This window comes from Sminthopsis crassicaudata, chromosome 6, assembly GCF_048593235.1.
Source record: "Sminthopsis crassicaudata isolate SCR6 chromosome 6, ASM4859323v1, whole genome shotgun sequence".
Classification (NCBI taxonomy): Eukaryota; Metazoa; Chordata; class Mammalia; order Dasyuromorphia; family Dasyuridae; genus Sminthopsis; species Sminthopsis crassicaudata.
The window spans coordinates 67,583,970-67,605,342 of record NC_133622.1 but is presented as its reverse complement, the minus strand read 5'-3'; the positions used below and the strand labels follow the sequence as shown (position 1 = coordinate 67,605,342).

Here is a 21,373-nt window from a genome sequence, read left to right as displayed (position 1 = left end):
AGCCATCCAGAGGAATTCCTCCAATATTCCCCTCCAAACTTTAAAATAATGCCTCAAATCAAATCTTGAAGCAGCAGAGCAGCAGAAGGTCAGGATAAGACATTTTTTCTAGCCTAAGAAAACTTGGGAGGTGGCAGAAGAGCCAAAATAGAGAATTATCTGGAACCCACACACAACAGTGGCTACAGAAGCAGCTTCAAGAGCACTTAGTGGTGGGAAGGGGATGTGGGATATCAGATAGTTGGCCAGAAAAAAAGATTATAGGGGACCTTTTGCCAGCACTGGGTACAGCTGACACTGATTGGCAACTCTATTGCTCATGAACAGTTCTAGGTATCAGTTCCAGATTACATTTTCAAGGTGGAAAGGAGGTCTCTAAGGGAGGTCCCTTTTCAAGACAAAGAGAATACTAGTGCTTATGGCTCTAGGTGACCAGGGGTTCTTCCTGGGTAAACAGCAGAACATAGACAAGGAGAGCAATGACCATAACTTCTCTCAGAATCACAACCCCTTGGAAGCACCAAAATTTTGCAGACCCCCAGAACCAGCCCTGAAAAGGCAACACAAAAATCCCTTGATACAATGCCTCTTCACCCCGACTTGGGCAAACTCTACTTTAACATAAAATTCAAAGTCAAGAAATATGTTAGAAAAATAAGCAAACAGGGGCAACTAGATGGCACAGCAGCCTGTGCCCTGAAGTCAGGAAGACCTGAGTTCAAATATGGCCTCAGATACTTAATACTGCCTAACTGTGTGACCCTGGGCAAGTCACTTAACCCCAATTGCATCAGCCAATAAATAAATAAATAAGCAACCAATCCCTCCCCAAAAAAATTGACCATAAAAAACTGCTATCATGGTAAGAAAGACCAAGATATAAATTTAGAAGTCAACAAGATGAAAACAGCTAAAACAAAGCTTCACAGAAATTCCTGGAAGAGTTAAAGAGATAAAATTGATAGAAGAAAATTTGGGGAAAAAATTAGAGTGATACATGAAAATTATGAATTAACAGAATTAACAGCTTGTAAAAGAGGAACAAAAATGTTAAAGAAAATAAAACTTTAAAAACTGATTTGGCCTTACGGTTAAAAAAATATATATACAGAAGTTCACTAAGAAAATAACTTTTTAAAAAGCAGAATTGACCACTGGGGGGGAAGGTACAAAATCTCAATGAAGAAGATAATAATAATTTAGCAAGTAACAGCTAATATCTTTATGAAACATTAAGAAACAATAAAACAAAGTCAAAAGAATGAAAAAAAAATAGAAAAAAAATGTGAAATACCTCATTGGAAAAACAAGTGACCTGGAAAATAGATCAAGAAGAAATAATTTTTAAATTCCTGGACTATCCAAAAGTTATGACCAAAGAAAGAGCTTAAACATCATATTTCAAGAAATTATCAAGGAAAATTGCCCCAATCTTAAATCCAGAGGATAAAATAGAAAATTAAATAATCCACCAAACACCTTCTGAAAGAGATTCCTAAGTGAAAACTCCTAGGAATATTATAACCAAATTCCAAAGCTCCTTTTTTCCAAAGGAAAAAATATGTCAAGCAACTAGAAAGAAACAGTTCAAATACTATGGAGCCACACCCATGATCTCACATTATTTAGTAACTTCAACATTAAAAGAGCAGAGGGCTTGAATTGTGATATTCCAGAAGGCAAAGGAACTAGGATTATAACCAAAAATGATCTACCCAGTATAGTTCTTCAGAGGGGGAAATTATATTTAATGAATAAAAAACTTTCAAAAAAAGCCAGAGCTGAATAGAAAATTTAACATTCAAACAGAAGACCCAATAAGAGCATAAGAAAAGTAAAAATGAAAAAGTGATTAGAAAGGTTTCAATAAATTTAAACTCTTTATATTCCTATTCGAGAAACAGATATATAGATATATAGATATAAAAAACTCCTAAGAACTCAATCAATTTTAGAACAATTTAAAAGAATTTACATAATCAGAGGCCACAAATATGAGTCAGTTATTTGACATGATCTAAAAAAAATGAAGGAGTGAAAAGAGGAATGTACTGGGAGAAGGGGGTATGGAAAGGTAGAATGGGCAAAATGTTCTCACATAAAAGAGACATGCAAAAAAGAACTGATACAATGGAGGGAAAATGGGGGGAGGATTCACCAATGCTTGAAGATCACTGTCATCAAAATTGGTAAAAAGAGGGAAGAATACATATACACACTTAGTTATATAGAAATATAATTTACTCAGCAGGGAAATAAAAGGGAATGAGGATAAGAGAAAGAAGAAAGGATGAAAAGGAGGATAGATTAAGGGAGGCAGTGATAAGAAGCAAAATAGACTTTTGAGGAGAGACAAGATAAACATTAAAGACAGAAATAATAAAAGTAAGATAAAGGAGAATACAGTTAATCATCATAACTGTAAGTGTGAATGGGATAAGCTCACCCATAAAATGGAAGCAGATAGCAGAATTTATTAAAAACCAGAATCCAGCCATATGCTATTTACAAGAGACACATTTAAAATAGACAGACACACAGAGTTAAAACAAGGGTTGGAGCAGAATCTAATATGCTTTGGCTGAACTAAAAAAAAAAAAAAAGTGAGGTAGCAATTATGATCTCAAAGCAAAAGCAAAAAATAGAGACATGCTCATCAACTGGGGAATGACTGAACAAGTTGTGGCAAACATGGCCAGAACATCAGCAAAGTAAAGAAGAACTAGGAATCATTGTGCACAGTAATAGCAGTGTTGTAATAGTGATCAGCTGTGAAAGACTTGGCTACTCTGATCAATCAATGATCTAAGACAATTCCAAAGAGCTCATGATAAGCAAAATATTGCCTGCCTCCAGAGAAAGAAATTATGAACTTTGAGTGCAAATCAAAGTGTGATTTTCTCACTTTATTTTTCTTGTTCTTTCTGAAATATGGCTTACATGGAAATATGTTTTACATGATTTCATGTGTATAATTAATATATCACTTGCCTTCTCAGTGAGCAGGGAATGAAATAGGAAGGAGGGAGAGTATTTAGAATTCAAAACTTAAGAAAAAATGTTTAAAATTAATAAATTAGAAAAAAAAAGTTAGTGGCCCCAATTAATACCAGCCTTTGATTATATCCTATTAGAGATGAGGAATAGATATGATAGAAAAATAGATAGCTATATGGATATATATATACTTATAAGCTTATATTATATAGATATGTTTATCTTTCATACATACACGGTATTGGAATAGGGGGAAATCATTGATAAAGGAAATCATGAAAGACTTCCCCTAGGCAATCAGTGTTCTTCCTTCTTGTAAACACATTACAATTACTGATTGATGAGCCCATCACCATCTTGAACTTCCCTAATTGGTCTAGGTAAATCACAGATTTTCCAGAACAAAGTCATTTTCTTATTCATGATCAATATTTCTAACATTGCCATGGGAAAGTAAGACGGGAATATTATTGGGATTCTTTTAGGGACAGCTTAGGTAGGGCACTTGGAAGCTTTTAGCTGTACAACAATATACTCCAGAAAATGTGCTGGTCTCAGATCATGAGACCTGCTTCACAGGATTATTATGAGAAAAGTCCTTTATAAACGCCAACCATTATGCAAATATGAGTTTTCACCATTATTATTCTTTGCTCTCCCGTTCTATTGTCTCTAAAAGGTATAAGACTGGCTATTGAAACCATGACTGTCTCTCTCTCTACACAGGATCAGCACCCAGTCGGCCTCTCTCGGCCCACAGGCCCTATTCAGTCTTCGGTGGCCCCAGGTTCTGGCAGCATGGTTACTGGCGCCAACCCTGGAGGTCCCAGCTTCTTGGCCACACAGCCCCAAGCAGCCATCATGAAGCAGATGCTCATTGATCAAAGAGCACAGTTGATGGAGCAGCAGAAGCAGCAGTTTCTGAGAGAGCAAAGACAGCAGCAGCAACAGCAGATTCTTGCTGAACAGGTAACAGTAACCCAGCCGGGCTTCTCTATTCTGACAGCCAAGCAGTCTGGCTCAGGCTCTCATTACCTAGATCCACTAGAGCATCCTCCTCCTGTCTGCCTTCTTGATTCCACTGCCTAGGAAAAGAAGCAGGTGCTTCCAAAACTCTGTTAGCTATAGAGTTAAAATAAGAATGAGAGTTCCTTGAAGATGGGGACATGTATTTGACTTTCTATGAATCTCTAAGTTTTATAAATGCTCATGAACTGATATTCTGGGGTCAAATCCAGATTCTTCCTCTTATTTCCTATGTGACCTTCAGCAGCTAGCTCCTTTCACCTCCTTGGGCTTTTGGGGGATGGTCTAGATCAGTAATGTGGAATTTAAATCAGATGAGTGCCTTATATTGACTTTTAAAACTACTAATTAACATTGTATTATTTTTTTCTGTTACATTTTAATCTGGTTCGGCAACACTTATCTTACTGGGATTAAAATTAAGTATACTCTAAGATCCCTTTTATTTCTAGATTTGTGAACCTATTATCCTGACAGTTCATTCTTCTTACTGCTCCCAGACCAGTCTCCTTGGGAAGAGATCAGGACAGATCACGCTTCAGTTGTTCATTTATTTCAGTGATGAAATCCCATTTGGGATTTTCTTGGCAGAGATACTAGAGTGGTTTGACATCTCCTTCTCCAGCTCATTTTATAGATGAGGAAACTGAGGCAAACACAGTTAACTGCCTTACCCAGGGTCACAGAGTTAGTAAGTGTCTGAAGCTGGATTTGAACACAGCGAGCTGCGTCTTCCTGACTTCAGGCCTGGCATTCTGTATTACCTAAACTTCACTGGCTCTTAAGAAAAATTCAGTCTTTTCTCATAAGATTAAAAGTCCAGCTGGCCAGGTACCAACAACTTATATAGCTTTATAGAATAGTAGTCCTCTACCATATACTCTGTGCTTGAGCTGAACTAGAATCAATAAGTAAGTGCCCAAACACAGATTCCATGAACATGCCCCACTCTTCCTTTCACATTCTCTCCCTTAAATCTAGAACAGACTTGCTCCTCTTCCTCACCTATTAAATTCCTACCCATCTTTTAAAGCCCAAATTAAAAGCCATTCTCTCTAGGAAGCTTTCCCTAATGCTTTGTGGTCAGGACTAGCCTCTTCTTCTTCCTTGAACTTTTTTTTGAACTCTCACTCTGCCACTGTGACTTAATGCAAGTTGTTTTGTCTCTAAGCTTCAGTTTCCTCATCTGTAAAATAGAGATAAGAAATTCCACTTGCTTTTTCCAACTCTAAATCCTATGAGCTCTTAATTATATGGATTTAAGAGCTTCAGGAGAAATAGATTGGCATAGTGGATAAAGAGCCATCCTTATTATCAACAAAACTAGGTGTTCAAGACCTGTTTTTTACAAATATGGCTCCGTATCCCCAGGCAAGTTATTTGTGGAACCAGGAAACCATTGAAGATTATAAATTGCAAAGCAGTGGCCAATCTCCATGAGGAGAGGAAGTTTTCTTACCAAAAATTCCCTAAACAATGAAAACAAAGGTTCATTTTACAAAAAAAGAAGAAGAAAAAGAAAGAAGAAGAAGAAGAAAGAAGAAGAACAAGAAGAAGAAGAAAGAAGAAGAAAAAGAAAAAGAAAGAAGAAGGAGAAGAAGAAGAAGAAGAAGAAGAAGAAGAAGAAGAAGAAGAAGAAGAAGAAGAAGAAGAAGAAGAAGAAGAAGAAGAAGAAGAAGAAGAAGAAGAAGAAGAAGAAGAAGAAGAAGAAGAAGAAGAAGAAGAAGAAGAAGAAGTCATCTGGAAAGTATTTTAATTCAGCTTTTATTTGGTCCTTATAAAATAGGTACAGTTAATTTCCATTTTGCAGATAGAAACACTGAGACTTAGGTCAAAGGACTTATTCAGTTTCACACAGCTGTTAAGGCAGAATTTGAACAAGATTCCGCTTATCTTCAGTTCTAACACATAACCACTACTTCCTCTCAGGATAGCCCCCCCCCTTCCTTATCTCGTATCTCTTCCAATCACAATGCTTTATCCACACAGATTAATAAATATTTATTAAATCAATCCTATTCAACATAGCATTACCTAGTACCTGTCACGCAAATGTTTGTATAGACTGAAATGGATTTGATTTGAAAGGAATTTTTAAAAGCAGATGTATATATAAATAAATGTGGAAATATTGTGATGTCCTGTTTGCCAGAGATAGGATCTATTACTTCTCACATTTGCCCTATTTTCTCTTGTGTCTAAACATGGAATTCTAATCAGTAATAAGCAACATCTGGGAACTTCTGATGGTCCACAGAGGTTCAAAGCTATTTTTATCATAATACTAAATGCTATTAATTTCTGACAAAAATCGATAGCTATAATCCACATGAACCATAGCTTTTAGTTGGGAAGAGGGGTCCTAAATAATTTTTAAGAGTATAAAAAGATTCTGAGGCTCAAAAAGTTGAAGAATCACTCTTCTAAGTACTTGGTTGCTAATTGTTATTTCATCCTGTCAGCAATATTTCTGCCATTCAGTCAACAAACATTGATTAAGTGCTAAGCATTAAGGATATAAAAATAACAAAGAAAATAGAGACCAGGATTTCCCAATTTTCCTTGGCTTCCAATAAACTTCCCCTGGTTCTTCTATTCAATATGAAAAAAAATAAATTCTTGTATTTATTATGTATCTGAATCTAAAAAATAATAGATTAATTTTATTAGAACAATAGATTATTTACCAAATATTCCCTAAGCCATCTTGACAAACTTTTCTGAGAGAGAGAGAGAGAGAGAGAGAGAGAGAGAGAGAGAGAGAGAAGAGAGAGAGAGAGAGAGAGAGAGAGAGAGAGAGAGAGAGAGAGAGAGAGAGAGAGAGAGAGAGAGAGAGAGAGAGAGAGAGAGAGAGAGAGAGAGAGAGAGAGAGAGAGAGAGAGAGAGAGAGAGATATCCTTGGGGATATATGTGCCACAGTTTGGGGAGACATGTGCCCTAGATTGGGAACCCATGACCTAGACAAAATATAAGGGAAAGTATGAGGGAGAAGATACTTTCAGCTGCAGAGATCAGGGGAGATGGCACCTAAAGGGAACCATCAGAAGGCAGAAGTGAAATTCATGGAGGCAGGAGGCAGCAGGAGGAGCTTGGTCACCTGGTAGATTCTCCCTTACCTAGACATGGAGTCTCCCACAGCACAGTACATACTATAAGCACTTAACAAATATTTGTTGTGGATTCTGGTTCTTGCTATTTTCCACAAACAGTGAGCAAGTTATTTTTCTTTTAGCTTCTGCTGATACATCAAGGACATGTGAGCACTTCCAGCAATACATCTGTCAATATAGTCTTCCCAAGTTGCCTAAGACACCCAGAGCTTAAATGATTTGCTCATGGTCATGCAGCTAGTGAGTGTCAAAGGTGTTATTTGAACTCAGATTTCCCCAATTCCGAAGCTGTCACATCATCCACCATCCCACTCTCCCTCTATATTCCTCATCCATAAAATAAGGCATAATAATATTTATGATACCTACTGTAAAGGATTCTTATAAGGAAAGTGCATTCTAGACTCTAAATCTGGAAGAAAATGGAAGCTTTCTTGATTTGTATGCTCATCTTTTGCTTCTGTTTGTGATTTTGTTTTTGTTCCTGAGTGGCCAATGTAATTATCTTCCTTTTTACAAGGCAAACCAACAGCCTGCCAGCTGGAAAAAAAAAAAGACAAACCTCTGTTCCTTTCACCCCGCAGTCAGTATGTGACAAGGAGCCACACTAATATCTTTCAGGCAATGATAAATGATGCTTCTGGGAGGAGGCTGCGCTTTGCAAACCTTTTTTCCAGCCTGTCTTAGTGACTTTCAGGTTTTCCTGTGGTCCTTCTAAGTGACGACTTCTGTTGTGTATGTTATTGCTATGGCCAAGACATGGAAGGGATAGTGAGTGCTTAGCTGAACCAGCTCAGGCGTGTTAGAAAACAGGGTTCCAGTCACCAGGGTCAGTCCAGTCCACAGAGAACCACAAGAGGAAACTGGGCTGAACTCCCATGAGGTAATGAAGTTCAACACCATGTCGGCATTGAAATGATGAAAATTTGAGGAGGGAGAAAATACTTCTGAGAGGGATGGTGAACAAGAGGTGATGGATAACTCTTTTATGAGTTAATTGAATTCAAGCTCAAAGAGTTAATAAGTACCTACTGTGTGTCAGACACTGTACAAGGTACTAGTAATACAAAGACAGAAAGAAAAGAAGCATTCTTGTTATGGGAGAAACAATTTACCCACATAGAAATAAAATACAAAGAATATACACAAAGTACTTTTGAGAGGGAAAGAGTGTTAATAACTTATCTAATTAAGTATTAATAACTTATTTAATTACTTATTACATGAAAAGTTGACAAGCCCACTATTATAGCTCAAATTGAATCCAGGCCAGCTCTCCCTAGCCCCATTCCCCTATCCATCTTCTGATTTATCTTTTGAGCAGAGTTGTGGAAGCCTGTCAATAAGGCCCTGACCCTGAGAGTGATGTCACAGCTGGGAACAATCTAGATTAAAAGATGATATAAGAAGATACTGCTTAAAAAGCAAAAACACAAAAAGCTGACACTCCTTTACCCTTATCATAACAATTAATGAGCAAATCACTTACTATGTGAAGGCAGCGGATGGATGATCCTGCCATCATTCCTGATGATCTCCTAAATGAGATCCATAATCACTGAAAAGAATTTAGCCTAACCATCCACATAGGAACAAACAAATGGATAACGAGTAAATTCTACTTTATATCTTATTTCTGTGTGGATAAGTTCTGTTTCCCAGAACAAGAGTGCTTTGATTCTGTCTTTGTATCCCTGATGCCTTGTACACTACCTGGCACAGAGTAGGTACTTATAAATTGTTTTAAATTTGATCAGAAAAGAGCAGATTTCTCATTATCTAGATCTTGACATGCAGTTGGATGGAGAACTTTTAGAGTTTATCCATTAGTACATACATGTTAAACATCAAACAGGGACAATGAACTGGGATCAGAATGGAGTAGGAAGAGAACAGACTACATTGCATGTTGGGAAATTCTTTTTTGGGGAGGATGGGGGGAGAATTCTTTTAATGACCTTACGCTTCCTTTTGAAGCAAAGGTCCTTTCTTTTCAATATCAATATTCTTCTGATGATATTTGACTGTAGTCATAAAAGTCTATAGCTTCCAAATAATTAGAAGGCAAGGATCACCCAAAAAATAATGCAGAGGGGGTATAAACAGGCTGCATCCTAGAACAAATGAGGAATCACATGAAAAGAGTGGTATGAGATATATCAATTAAGAAATATAATAAGCAAGGGGCAACTAGGTGGTGCAATAGAGAGAGCACCAGCCCTGAAGTCAAGAGGACCTGAGTTCAAATCTGATTTCAGACACTTAACACTTCCTGGCTGTGTGATCCTGGGCAAGTCACTTAACCCCAATTGCCTCAGCAAAGAAAAAGAAAGAAATATAATAAACAGAAAGTGGGAAAAAGATAAACCAGTCACGTGTGAATGTGAATAAGGAACCACGTCCTTTTCTGGTAGTCACATGATGTCAAGAGAACTCAAAGAAGGCCCCCAGTGTTGGGTGGATCCACTGTGACAGATTTGTGATTAGACACACATACACTTGGCAGGCTTACATGGGTGGTTATCACCTGCCTTTCTGGGGGAAGTACCTGCATCGGATCCCAGGCTTACTTGGATATTGGAAGTTGTTTCACTGGAAATTACTTTTCCAAGGTCACAGAGGTAGTAAGTAACAGAGCTGGACTTTGAACCTAAAATTCTGGGTCTCTTTACAATACCTTTTCCATAATACCACATTGTCTCAAAGTTATGCATGCTAATTATTATCAATTAGTTACTAATTACTAATTAATTGAATATTAATCTATGTTGATGTTTCCCTCTTCCTCTTTTCCCTTCCTTCTCTGATTCCATTTCCCTCTCCATGTTTCTTCCTGCCTTCTTTCCTTCTCTTGCCTTCTTTCCTATCCAGCAGTTGCAGCAATCTCATATGCCCCGGCAGCATCTCCAGCAGCGGACTCCTTATTCAGTACAGCAGGTCAATCAGTTTCAAGGTAAGACCTGAGCGTAGCAGTTTGCTGTGCTTCCCCTGCCCTCCTAGGAGGAGTGTCGGTGTGGAGCCAGAACCGATAATGCCTTCCATGTCGCATTTTTCTATGTAATGTTCTGATCATCTTACCAACCTTGGGAACAAATCCTATCCCACTGTTCTCTTTGCTTCCTTGAATTTGATGCTAGGTGGGAGGTCAGAATTCATACAATGGTAGAAAAGCTCCAATTTGTAGCTACCCGGGTCACTGCAGATCATTAAGGGCTAATTTGAACATCCCAGCCTTGATGAATCTTTTTAATCATCACCCTAAAAGGAACAAAGAGAACATTTAACATCCTTCTGAAATTTAGAGGGTCGCACATGGGCTAAAATGTTTGTGGCAGTCCTTTTTGTAGTGGCAAGAAACTGGAAACTGAGTGGATGCCCATCAATTGGAGAATGGCTGAATAAAGTTATGGAATATTATCGTTCTATAAGAAACAAGTAGCAGGATGATTATAGAGAGGCCTGGAGAGAATTAACATGAACTGATGCTGATTGAAATGAGCAGAACTGGGAGATCGTTGGACAGGGAACAACAAGATTATACAATGATCAATTCTGATGGATGTGGCTCTTTTGAACAATGAGATGATTCAGGCCAGTTCCAATGATCTTGTGATAATGAGAGCCATCTACACCCAGAGAGAGACTGTGGGGACTGAGAGTAGATCACAACATAGTGTTTTCACTTTTTTTGTTGTTGTTGTTTGCTTGCATTTTATTTTCTTTCTCATTTTTCTCCTTTTTTATCTGTTTTTTTTTTCTTATACAGCATGATAATTGTAGAAATATGTGTACATAAAAAATAAATTTATAGGGTTGGGTAAGCTTGAAAAGGGTAATCAATTGTCTGTTCCTCATCTGACTCCCCAGTTTCTGAAATGATACAAGGGAAGGCAATAAGGCTTAAACTGACTCTTCCTCTCCCCTGAATAGGAATTATATATAATTGGAGGTATCAGCAGGGAAAAGTAGCAGCAATCCTAACATACTTTATTTGCACAATCTGAAAAACATCTCAGTGAAGTCAGGGATACTGATACCCAGCAAGGGGACTAGACACATAATATATACTTCAAAGCCAACCTAAAGGCTTAGGTTCAAACTAGACCAAAGGCCTTCAAAGCCTTAAGCAGGTGTTAAACCACCTAACCTTTGTATACAACCAAAGACTCCCCACCTTGTAAGAAAAAAAAAAGGCGGGGAGTCCCCTGTGTCGTACATAAGAAGATTGAATTGGGGTGTTTAGCTAAAGAAAGAATAATTCTGGAGGCAGAAAGTATCTGTCCTCAAATATTTGAAAGTGTGCCATGTGAGAGATTAGACATATTCTTCTTGGTCTCAGAGGGAGCAAAGGGGAAGTCAGGCAGCTAGAGCTATCAAAAAAAAAAAAGGGCCCCCTTGAAGGTATTGAATTCCCCTGTGATTTGGCTTCCTTTTTGGGCATGGCTTAGACTAAGGAGACTCTGAAGATCTCTCTTAACTCTGAGATTCTAAGATCCAAAGAATCTCTTTGGCAAAACAGCCACATTTTGACAGAGATCCTCTCTGACTCCATCATCACCATCCCTATTTGACCTGCCTGCCCATCACTTTGGGCACCTTCAGTCTTTACAATTACCAGGAAAATCCACTAGTATTCTAGTCACAAAATCAACCCCAATATTCTGTGAAGGAGTATTTTTAAAAATTGGCGAGTCAGTTCTTCATAACTCTTCTTACAAGACACAGCACAGTGTAGTGGCTAGAAAGGTGATTCTGGAATCAGAAATATCTCAATTCAAGTCATGCTCCACAGATTGAGTCATTTCAGATCTATCACTTAACCCTTTGGTGCTCAAGGCAGCAATTCTTTAGGATTATAAATTGCAAAGAGAACGCTAAGCAGCCCTGGCAGAGGAATTCCCTCATGGAGAATGCCCTGCACCAATAAGATCACAGATCTAGTGTCTATCTATTCAGAATACAGTTTCTAATGCCCCTTCTTCCCCACCATTCATACATACGCATATGCCTCTTTAGACTGTACTTGGAGGTGACACTGATCTGAATGTATGATTTCATCTATGTAAAGAATTTCCTGGGATAGGATCTATGATGATCCAGAAAGGTTAATTATTTTAGCTTTGGTCACACAGCCAGTCCCTCTTCCCTCTACACTGTGCTGCCTCTTATACTGTATTAGAGGGAAAATAATTTGGTTAAGCCTGTAGTCCTTGCTGAGCTGTTTTTAAGATCTGTGATGTGTTAATTCCTGATTTCTTTGGATGACCAAGCCACATTTGACAACCTGCTGATGGACACAAGAGAACACGTGTTCTGTATTTTTAGAGATGTCCCTTGAAAGACTTTCTTTTCTCCCTAAACTTTTGATTCAGGATCTTTCAACTCACTCCTTTGCACTCTTCTATAATCCCAAGTCACATATTATGGATATGTAGTAAAGCTACATGGGATAAAAAAGCAAGAAAACATTAGGATTTCCCAGCTACTTGATGTGAGACTATATATCTTTTAGTATTTTCCATATTTTTCATGTCTTTGACAAACACTGCTGCTATGCTGATGTTACACATCTGGGAGAATATCAGATTGATAAAGAAACATTGTCCTTCCTGAGAAGGCCTGTCAGAAATAGCTCCCAGACTGTTCCTCCTCCATACTTTTAACACTCTTCTTTTCAAAGGACCTAATGATTGTCTTTCTCTCTCTTATTGAGTCCTATGCCCCTCGGCAATGTTATATGCCCATGGGGAAATGGTTATTTTTCACAAATATGAACTCCTCCCAGAGGGAAGATAGAACAGAACCCTTTTAGAAACAACTGGCACGTTATTGACTCTGGCTGAATATGGAAGAATTGGCTTTGACATTGGGCTATTAGCCAGAAAACAGTAAAATTAAATCGACCACAATTTTTCAGAATAGTACCTGCATGTTCAGCTATAAAAGAGGCCCATTGCCCAACATACATCCTAATCAAGTGAAGAATAAAGCTAATCTTTGGAGGGACATTTTCTTTAAGCTTGCTTTCTCTGAACAGTTAAAATTACTACAGGCATACAACAAGAATAATAAATAATTCTAATGGGCAAATATGCAGCTGATTTAAAAATAACATTTCTTCTACATGTAGATAGTGCAATTAATTATGCTACATTTTGAAAAATAGTAGTTGGTTAGGACTGAAATTCTAAGACCCACTGAGGGCTTTATAGATTTGCAGTATTCTATGGAAGCAACCCCGAATTGGATAAAAGCAAGTAATCTTAAATTGCGTATAGTTCATAATAGGGCTTGAAAATCCATGGGTGCTGGAAAAAAAATCCTTGCCGATGGCTTGCTCCTAAATTACAAAGCATTGAGGTAGGCCCTTGCATCTGTCTCTAGTATAACTATCTCATATTTATCCAAAGTAGGTCTATGAATCAGCCCCAGAATGATGGACAGCATGGGCCATTTTGTTTTTCCAGTCAATTTGGGATTTCTCAGCCATCTCAATGACCCATTTGTTCCCAGTTAATCAGATTGTCCATGTGGCTGGCACAATTCCTAGTGTCAATATCATAAGCCTTCATGGGGAAATAATTGGACGAGACCCGAGAGAGCCAGCATGCGGTAGTCAGTAAGGGACAGACCTTGATTCTGAGAGTGCCATGTTCAAGACACGTATCTGGTTCATATTCAGTGTGTGACCCTAGGCAAGTCACTTAATCTTGTCCCCAGTTAACTCTTTTAAGATTCTAAAGTATAGAATACTTAGTGATCTGCATTGATGAAGAGTTTCTACACTATGTATACTGGAGTTTTGCAGCTGACTCAGATTAACATAAATTGAGGAAATATTTAGCAAAATAAATAAAAACACAGTACAACCTAGATAATGTTAATTTGTGGTTTTCTAAGTAAATATGGGCTGGCAGAGATCTGTTTGCATTTAAATTTGACACCTTAGCCCTACACTGAAGAAAAATGAAAACATAACTGACAATGTTTTGTATATGTTCTTCGATTTGAGTTTTGACAGACATTTTATCCTTGATTTTTACATAAAGATAGTTGTTGCTCAAGCTCCCACCGTAATTAAGTGTCAGAGATGAGATTTGAACCACCACCTTCCTGACTAGGAGAGTGCTTTTCCCACAGTGTTACCATACATTGTCCCTTCGTTGGTTGAAAACTTCCTGAATGTGGTTCATTTGGACTACATGACTTGGGGTTGATAGATCTCATTAAAACTGCATTAGAGATGAACAGAGAAATGGTCGTGCCTTATGTAAACAATGGATGGAGCTAGAGCAGAACATCTAAGAAATTGCAGAGTGAGTGAAGGTAGTTCTGGCTCTGGACCACATTTCTCTGACACATGAAGAGGCACCTGGTCAACAATATGTGGAAACTCTGCAAGCATGTCCCCCAAATCCCATAGATCAGAGGAGCATCTTGGAAAATACAAGAGGATGATCTTTAACCCTTCCAACACTATTGAGGTCTTAACGGAAATTAGTTTTTATTGAAAGTATTCTCTGCTGAACTGTATTCCACCCCACCAAATGAATATGTTATATGATCAGCGGTTCTCACTTAAGGTAGCTTGGGAGATGAATGAGCTCTTGTTCCAAGGAATTGGGAGCTTTCTTGATGAGGGGAAAAAACATATTACATAATGAGTTCTAATGAAAGTATGGTTGAAAAACTGATCCTTTCACAAAAGAGAATGTTAAGTAAAATCCATGATATGCTTGGAAATTTGAAGATTTCTGAGAATACTTCATTCATTCAACAAGCAGTTATTAAGGTCCTACTATGGACTAGGTATTATTCTAGGTACAAACAGAAAAAAAAGTCCAAAAACAAAGAGTTTATATTCTCCCAAGACAGAGGAAGAAGGGGCAAGGAGAAGCAGCAGCCACCCAGATAAATAAATGTAGATGTAGTGTCCCCTTCTTGTGGAAAATGTCGTGGAAAACATTTTATTTACTTACTGAAAAGGGGAAAAGAAAGATATTTGTGTTAAAAAATATAGATGAAAGCAGCGATATTGACAATTCTAAAGGTACCTGAGAGAAAAGCAGCCCCTCAGACAAAATTACTTAAGAAGAGACAAAGACAGTACAGATTTATGGCTGCAGCACATTGTTTCCCAGAGCTAATTTATATATGACTGTTTTTAGAACTTGGAAGTTTATTGCTGGAAAACTAAATCAAAGAACTGTTTAGGGACTAAGGAGAAATGCATATTGACTTTGTTTTGTATATCTAGATGTATAAATAAATTTATTCATGAGGGTGGAAGGTCAAGACTGGGTAGGAATGCACTAACAACTGGGGCATCAAAAGAATAGTTGGATAGGAAGGTACTGAACCTTGGAAGAAAACAGGGATTCTAAGAGGCAGAGAGGAGAAGGAGATATATTCCAACTCATAAATGACTTACTCTCGCGGTCTGTTTGGCTTAGATGTATAGTTTTGTTTGAAAAAAATAAGTGTTGGATCTTTTTCTTTCCTTTGCAGGTTCTCCCCAGGAGATAGCGGCCGTGAGGAACCAGGCGGCTCTCCAGAACATGAGAGCTTCCCGGATGATGGCCCAGAGTGCCAGCATGATGGGCATGGGACCTTCCCAGAACCCTGGGGCCATGCCCTCTGCAGCAGCTCAGTCTGAGCTTGGAATGGCCCCTTATAGTAACACCCCCACCAGCCAACCAGGAATGTACAACATGAGCGCAGGGATGAGCCAGATGCTCCAGCACCCGAACCAAAGTGCCCTGGGCATGAGCCACAGCCAGGCCCAAGGCCCGAGGCAGCCGGCAGCCGCCCAAGGAGTCGGCATGGTGAGTGGGTTTAGTCAGAGCATGCTGGTGAACTCAAGCATCCCCCAACAGCATCAACAGATGAAAGGACCTGTGGGACAAGCCCTGCCCAGGCCTCAGGGCCCTCCAAGACTTCAGAGCATTATGGGGACTGTCCAACAAGGAGCACAAAACTGGCAGCAGAGGAGCTTACAGGGAATGCCTGGGAGGACTAGTGGAGATCTGGGTCCATTCAACAATGGAGCCACGTATCCCATGCAGGCTGGACAGCCTCGGCTGACCAAGCAGCATTTCCCACAGGGGATGAGCCAGTCGGTCGTGGACACCACTGGCGCCGTGAGAGCTCTCAACCCGACCGCCATGGGTCGGCAGATGATGTCATCCCTCCCCGGGCAGCAAGGGAACGCCCAAACGAGGCAGATGGTCATGCCGGGCATGGGCCAGGGAGTCCCCGGCATGCCAGGATTCAGCCAGCCTCCCGGCCAGCCGCCAATGCAGAGTGGCAACTTTGCCCCCAGTAGCCAGGGCCAGGCTTATGATCGGAATCCAGCCCAGGATCTCCCTTATAATTACAGCAGTGAAGGAGCCGGGGGCTCTTTCCCCAGCCTCGCAGAAGGTGCTGACCTGGTGGACTCCATCATCAAAGGAGGGCCCGGGGACGAATGGATGCAAGAGCTTGATGAGTTATTTGGCAATCCCTAATCACAGGGGACCCCGAGAGCCAAAACTCCAGAGGTTAAAATTTTAAAAGAAAAAAAAAAAAAAAAAAAGGAAACAGGATGTCGTCCCATCCTTGTTTTTTATTTTTTTTTTTTTTAATCTGTGCAAATTGAGCTGAACTGTAGCAGGCAGATGGTGGAAGTTAAAGGTGGCGCTTGGCAGCCACCATAGCCCTCATTTTACAGAACTTCCACATATAGCGATCTCAACTCCATGGCACCTGCCTACTGGGTATGAGAGAAACAGACAGAGGGGCAGGTTGGGGAAAGAATCCACACCAGCCTGTGGCCCCATGGGACAACCATTCTCCTGATTCCAGGGATGACTTGCCAGTCCCCTGCCAAGCTGAGAAGGACTGCTATCCAAAGTCAAGGAGTCCCATAGTCTGTCCATCCCTAGGTCTTCTCGGGCCACCAGAAAAGACAGAGCCTCAGGCCGTGGGGAGGAACACCTCCCCAACAAAGCTTCTGGGGGATTGCACAGGCCGGGCACTGGTGGGTCAGAATTGTGCTGAACTCTGGGTGGAATTCCAGGCTACTGTTTGGGAGGGCGGGCGGCAGTTTCCAAGAGAACTTAGCGGCCCACTCCCTATGCCCATGATGAACCTCAAGAATCCCGAAGGCGTTGCTGCCTGATGCTGCCCAAGGATAGCCGGGTGATCTTGGAGGAAGAGTGTCAACCGGGCCATACAAAGAGAAGAGGCCCTTAGAAGACAAGTCCATCACTGTTGTGACCAGTGGTCGTGGCCATTGTTTAGTAGCTAGAAGACTCCGGACCTTCCCAAGCTACTGTGGGGTCCAGTACAGTGCTTATGAATCTAGTGAGTTTTTCCCATCTCTACTTCTGACAGTGTAGCATCTAACGAGGGGAGCGATGGACGGACATCCGCCGGACTCTGGAGATGTCATTCAGGCCCTCCACTCCCTACTTTTGCCTCTATTTCTCCTGTTCCTTACTCCCAACCCTGATCCAACTGCCTAACTCATACAGCTTTTTTTTTTACCAGTATCCCAAATGAAGCAACTTCCTTTAACTGAGCCTTGTCATGACTAAAGTGAATGACAGAAGGGATTCTGCTCTGCCAGATATCACAAAAGGATTCTGGCATTTCCTGCCTCTAAGTGTATGATAGTTACCAGTACTAGCACGGGGGCCATGGAAGTCCATTCTACTGTCTGACAGCAGGCTACTGGCCCTGTAATTCCGACATCTCCAAATGGGGATGGACCTTCAGGAGGAGAATTCTGGTCCACTCAGGTCAGTTTGCTAAAATGTATTCCTGACCCTTTAGTCCGGGTTCAGTCATCTGGGGGGAAAGTCTCCCCCACATCATCTGCCAGTGACATCTTTCCCTTGGCAGATTGATCACAAATTTTCTGAGAGTTTGAAGGCAGAAGTCAACTAGTATGTCTGGCAAAAATTTTGTTTCTAGAAAGGGGATGTGGTCCCTGTTGAGGTAAATATTCCCTACTAAATCATCCCAGGCATTTAATTTATCTGGGGTTATTCTCTCAATCTGACCCTGTCCAAAGGCACCAACAGTTGAGCTTCTGCATGTTCCTTTATTTCTTCCCCATTCCCCCCTCTCCCTCCTAAAACTTGATCTCGGGGACCATCTGCCTAAGAAAAATCTAGACAGAACAAGGCAAGGAGAAAAGTGAATAAAAGAATCTTTGGTCTTCGGTCCTGAGGATGCACGTGCTCTTAGCTCACCCAAAGCCGGAGCCAAGAGTATTGAAATCCACAGATAACTGTGGAGAAAGAGGGGGATAGACTGACCCATGTTGGGAGGAATCCAAAGAAAAGGAGCTTGAGTAGAAGACTAAGGTAGGAGGAAATGAGTTGCCAAAGCCGCCCTTGGCTTGCCTCCTGGAGAGGAACCAGTGTGTGAATCTGCACGTAGCGAGGAAGAGGATGCAGAGCTAGCGGTGGCTCCAAGTTGGCGAGAGGAACATGGCGGGAGCCGCTCTGGTTCGTGCAGGACTGGACATAAGATCCCTAAAGGTCAAGCCACATTACCAAGGAAACTAAGAATCGAAATAGATGAAAACCAAAAAGAAAACAAATGAATGCATAAAAAAGGAGAATAAGTTATGGAAAGAAAGGAGGAAGAACTCAAAACACATCCACCTTTTTCTGAGAGGTACAGGAAGCCAACCAATATGCCAGTGTCAGCAAGCTAGAGGTGAGTGATGGAGACAGAGGCTCTATCAGCTTTGAAAAGCTTCCTCTGAATACTCTGTACTGGGGACCAATTAAACAAGAGGTAGATTTTAATTATTATTTTTTTTTTACTACGGTGCTGATGTATATGTAATGTCTAAAAATAAAAAAAAATGTTATTTGTAAATATGTTTTTACAATCCTGCAAATATCACTGGGTCTACTATCTGTAAAATATATACATATGAATATATATATACTGTTTGTTTAAAATAGAGTATTTTTATTTCATTCCTTAACTCATCATCACTGCAATGGCATTACACTTCAAACTACATCTGATTACTAATTTGTACTGTATTACCTGATGGCAACTGGCTCCATTCTATTCAGATTTTTCTAGTTTTCTGTTTTTACCTTGTACATTAAGCACTGCATATTTCCTTCCAAGAACTGTACAGAACTCTGAAATGTAGAGATGAAGTGATGTTGGCAGACCACTTTTAAAGAAAAGGGCAAATAAAAGATTGTTACCTGAACCAATCAAAGTGTCTTTTCTTAAAATAAGAATAACTCCTATTTAAGGTTTACAAAATGCTTTCGTCACAACTATCCCCAAAGGTAGAGAGTAAAAGGACCATTCACCTCCATTTTACAGATTGGGAAAGTCCGTGAGCAAGCATGGTGAAGAAGTGAGTAGGGCAGTAGCAAGGGAAAACCAATCAGCTCGTGTGCTCCATTAGTAGGTCACTTTGCCTTGCTAGTCCTGCCACTTGTTACCTGGGTAGACTGGAGCAGCAGCATGATATGGTAGATAGAATGCTGAACTTGGAACCAGGAAGACCTGGATTCAGAACCACACCTGATATTCAGTAGCTGTACGAACCTGGATAATTCACTTAAATGTCTCGATTTTTCCTCCTTTATAAAATGAGGAGATTTAATTAAATGCCTTTCAGATCTAAATCTATGATCTGATGATATCAACAGATAGCAAGGAAGGGACCCCAGGAGTTGGATGGAAAGTATAAAGGAGAAGTGTAGTATAAAAGAGTCCTAATAGGGTAAGAAGCATGAATGGGGGATGTTTGGTACCACTGGAAACTGCCATTGGTAGAGTCCTCAAGCCGCAAAAGGGTTTCTAAATGAGGAAACCCAGACTCAAGATAGTAATGTGACTCCTCTAACACCAAAATAATAATGCCTAATAAGTGTTAAAGCTAGGATGTTCACTGGGATTCCAACTTTCTAAGCTGGAAAGCAGAAATCTGGCCCTTGATCTTGGAACTAGTTCCATGACTCTTTTCCCAAAAGTCAATGGAGAGGAAGAAGGTTGAACTCTTAAGATTTCTTTTGGATCATTATTTAACTATTTATCAAGTAACCTAGTAACAATGGCTCCCAAACCTTGTCATTTCAGTACAAATTTTTTACATTTCTAAATTTGCTCTAATGCTCCCCGAGGGAACTACCATTATTGGGGACAAGATGGGAGAAGGGGGAAGTATGCAGAATGGTAAGTCTCACACTTGAGATCTTTAACCATAATTGAAGAAGGAGATACCATCCTCCAAGGCAAAGACTCAGATTCTGGGACAACATCTATTACAGAAAAGAAACTCACCTCAGCCCACCATCTTGCAGCTATCTTATTTTAACTATTCTTACAGACTAGGTGATAATACCTGCTACACCTGGGACTTTGGAATAAAGCTCTTTTTGCCCCATCCTAGTTATGTTCTGGAAGTAGCCTTTATAAAGATTGTATGACTGTGGAAGGACAAGAAGATTGAGTTGCAGCAGGAGCTCTACAGGGCAACACAGCAGTGTTGGGGGAAGAAAGGGGGAAGGGTTAAAATGCTGGCTTGTCACACCACAGTGAGCATTTCACAAAGGACTGGCGAGTCCCAGATATACACACACAGGTTGGGAAATACAGCTGCAGAGGACATTAAGTTGGGCATGCTCTCTGTCACCCAGGCTAAATCATCTAAATGAGACAAGAGGGAATGGAAAAATTAAATCAACTCAAGGCAAAAATGGCTGACAGTACCAGCCAAAAATCTGGAGCTCTGGGAAATCTTAGAGTCCCCCCTCCTCCCAGTTCCCCATTAAATTACAGACATGTAGTATTGAAATCTGCTTTGCTCCAAATGCTTCCGTTAATCAGATTAATACATATTTCGTGAAAAATAACATTGCTATACATTGGGCAAATAGAGTACTTTTGCTCCTCAAAGAGATTTCCCATATGCTATCTTATTTGTCTTCAGAGAATCCCAGGGAAATATATTTAAACCAGCACGTCTGTTTTCATGGGGCATCTGCCTCTGTGTGAAGGAGGCACTTCATTTGTCAATAGGCCAAGTGCTATTTTAAATGATCATGACAAAGTTTTTCTGCTCTGGTATGTCGTGTATGCTGGGCTATTAATGGGAGTTCACCATTCTTTGCAAAGGAGGCTGGGAAATGTTCTCTCATCCAAGCCTTGAGGAAAAAAGATGAAAAATTAGGGACCTGTAACTACACCAAATACCTAGGACCTGCTGCCCT

The 21,373-nt window shown here is 40.1% G+C and overlaps 1 protein-coding gene across 4 annotated transcripts in view; it reads left to right on the top strand.

Annotated features, from left to right (window-relative positions):
• MAML3 (mastermind like transcriptional coactivator 3) overlaps positions 1-19,363 on the top strand; it is a 531,295-nt gene extending 511,932 nt beyond the window's left edge. For 3 of the 4 annotated variants that reach the window (XM_074274770.1, XM_074274768.1, XM_074274771.1), the window contains exons 3-5: positions 3,724-3,966; positions 10,005-10,086; positions 15,642-19,363. In XM_074274770.1, the coding sequence (XP_074130871.1) occupies positions 3,724-3,966; positions 10,005-10,086; positions 15,642-16,639 (1,323 nt within the window). In that variant the 3' untranslated portion in view covers positions 16,640-19,363. The remainder of the gene's footprint in view (positions 1-3,723; positions 3,967-10,004; positions 10,087-15,641) is intronic. The other variant, XM_074274769.1, reaches the window with a different exon arrangement.
• Positions 19,364-21,373: the final 2,010 nt, after the last annotated feature.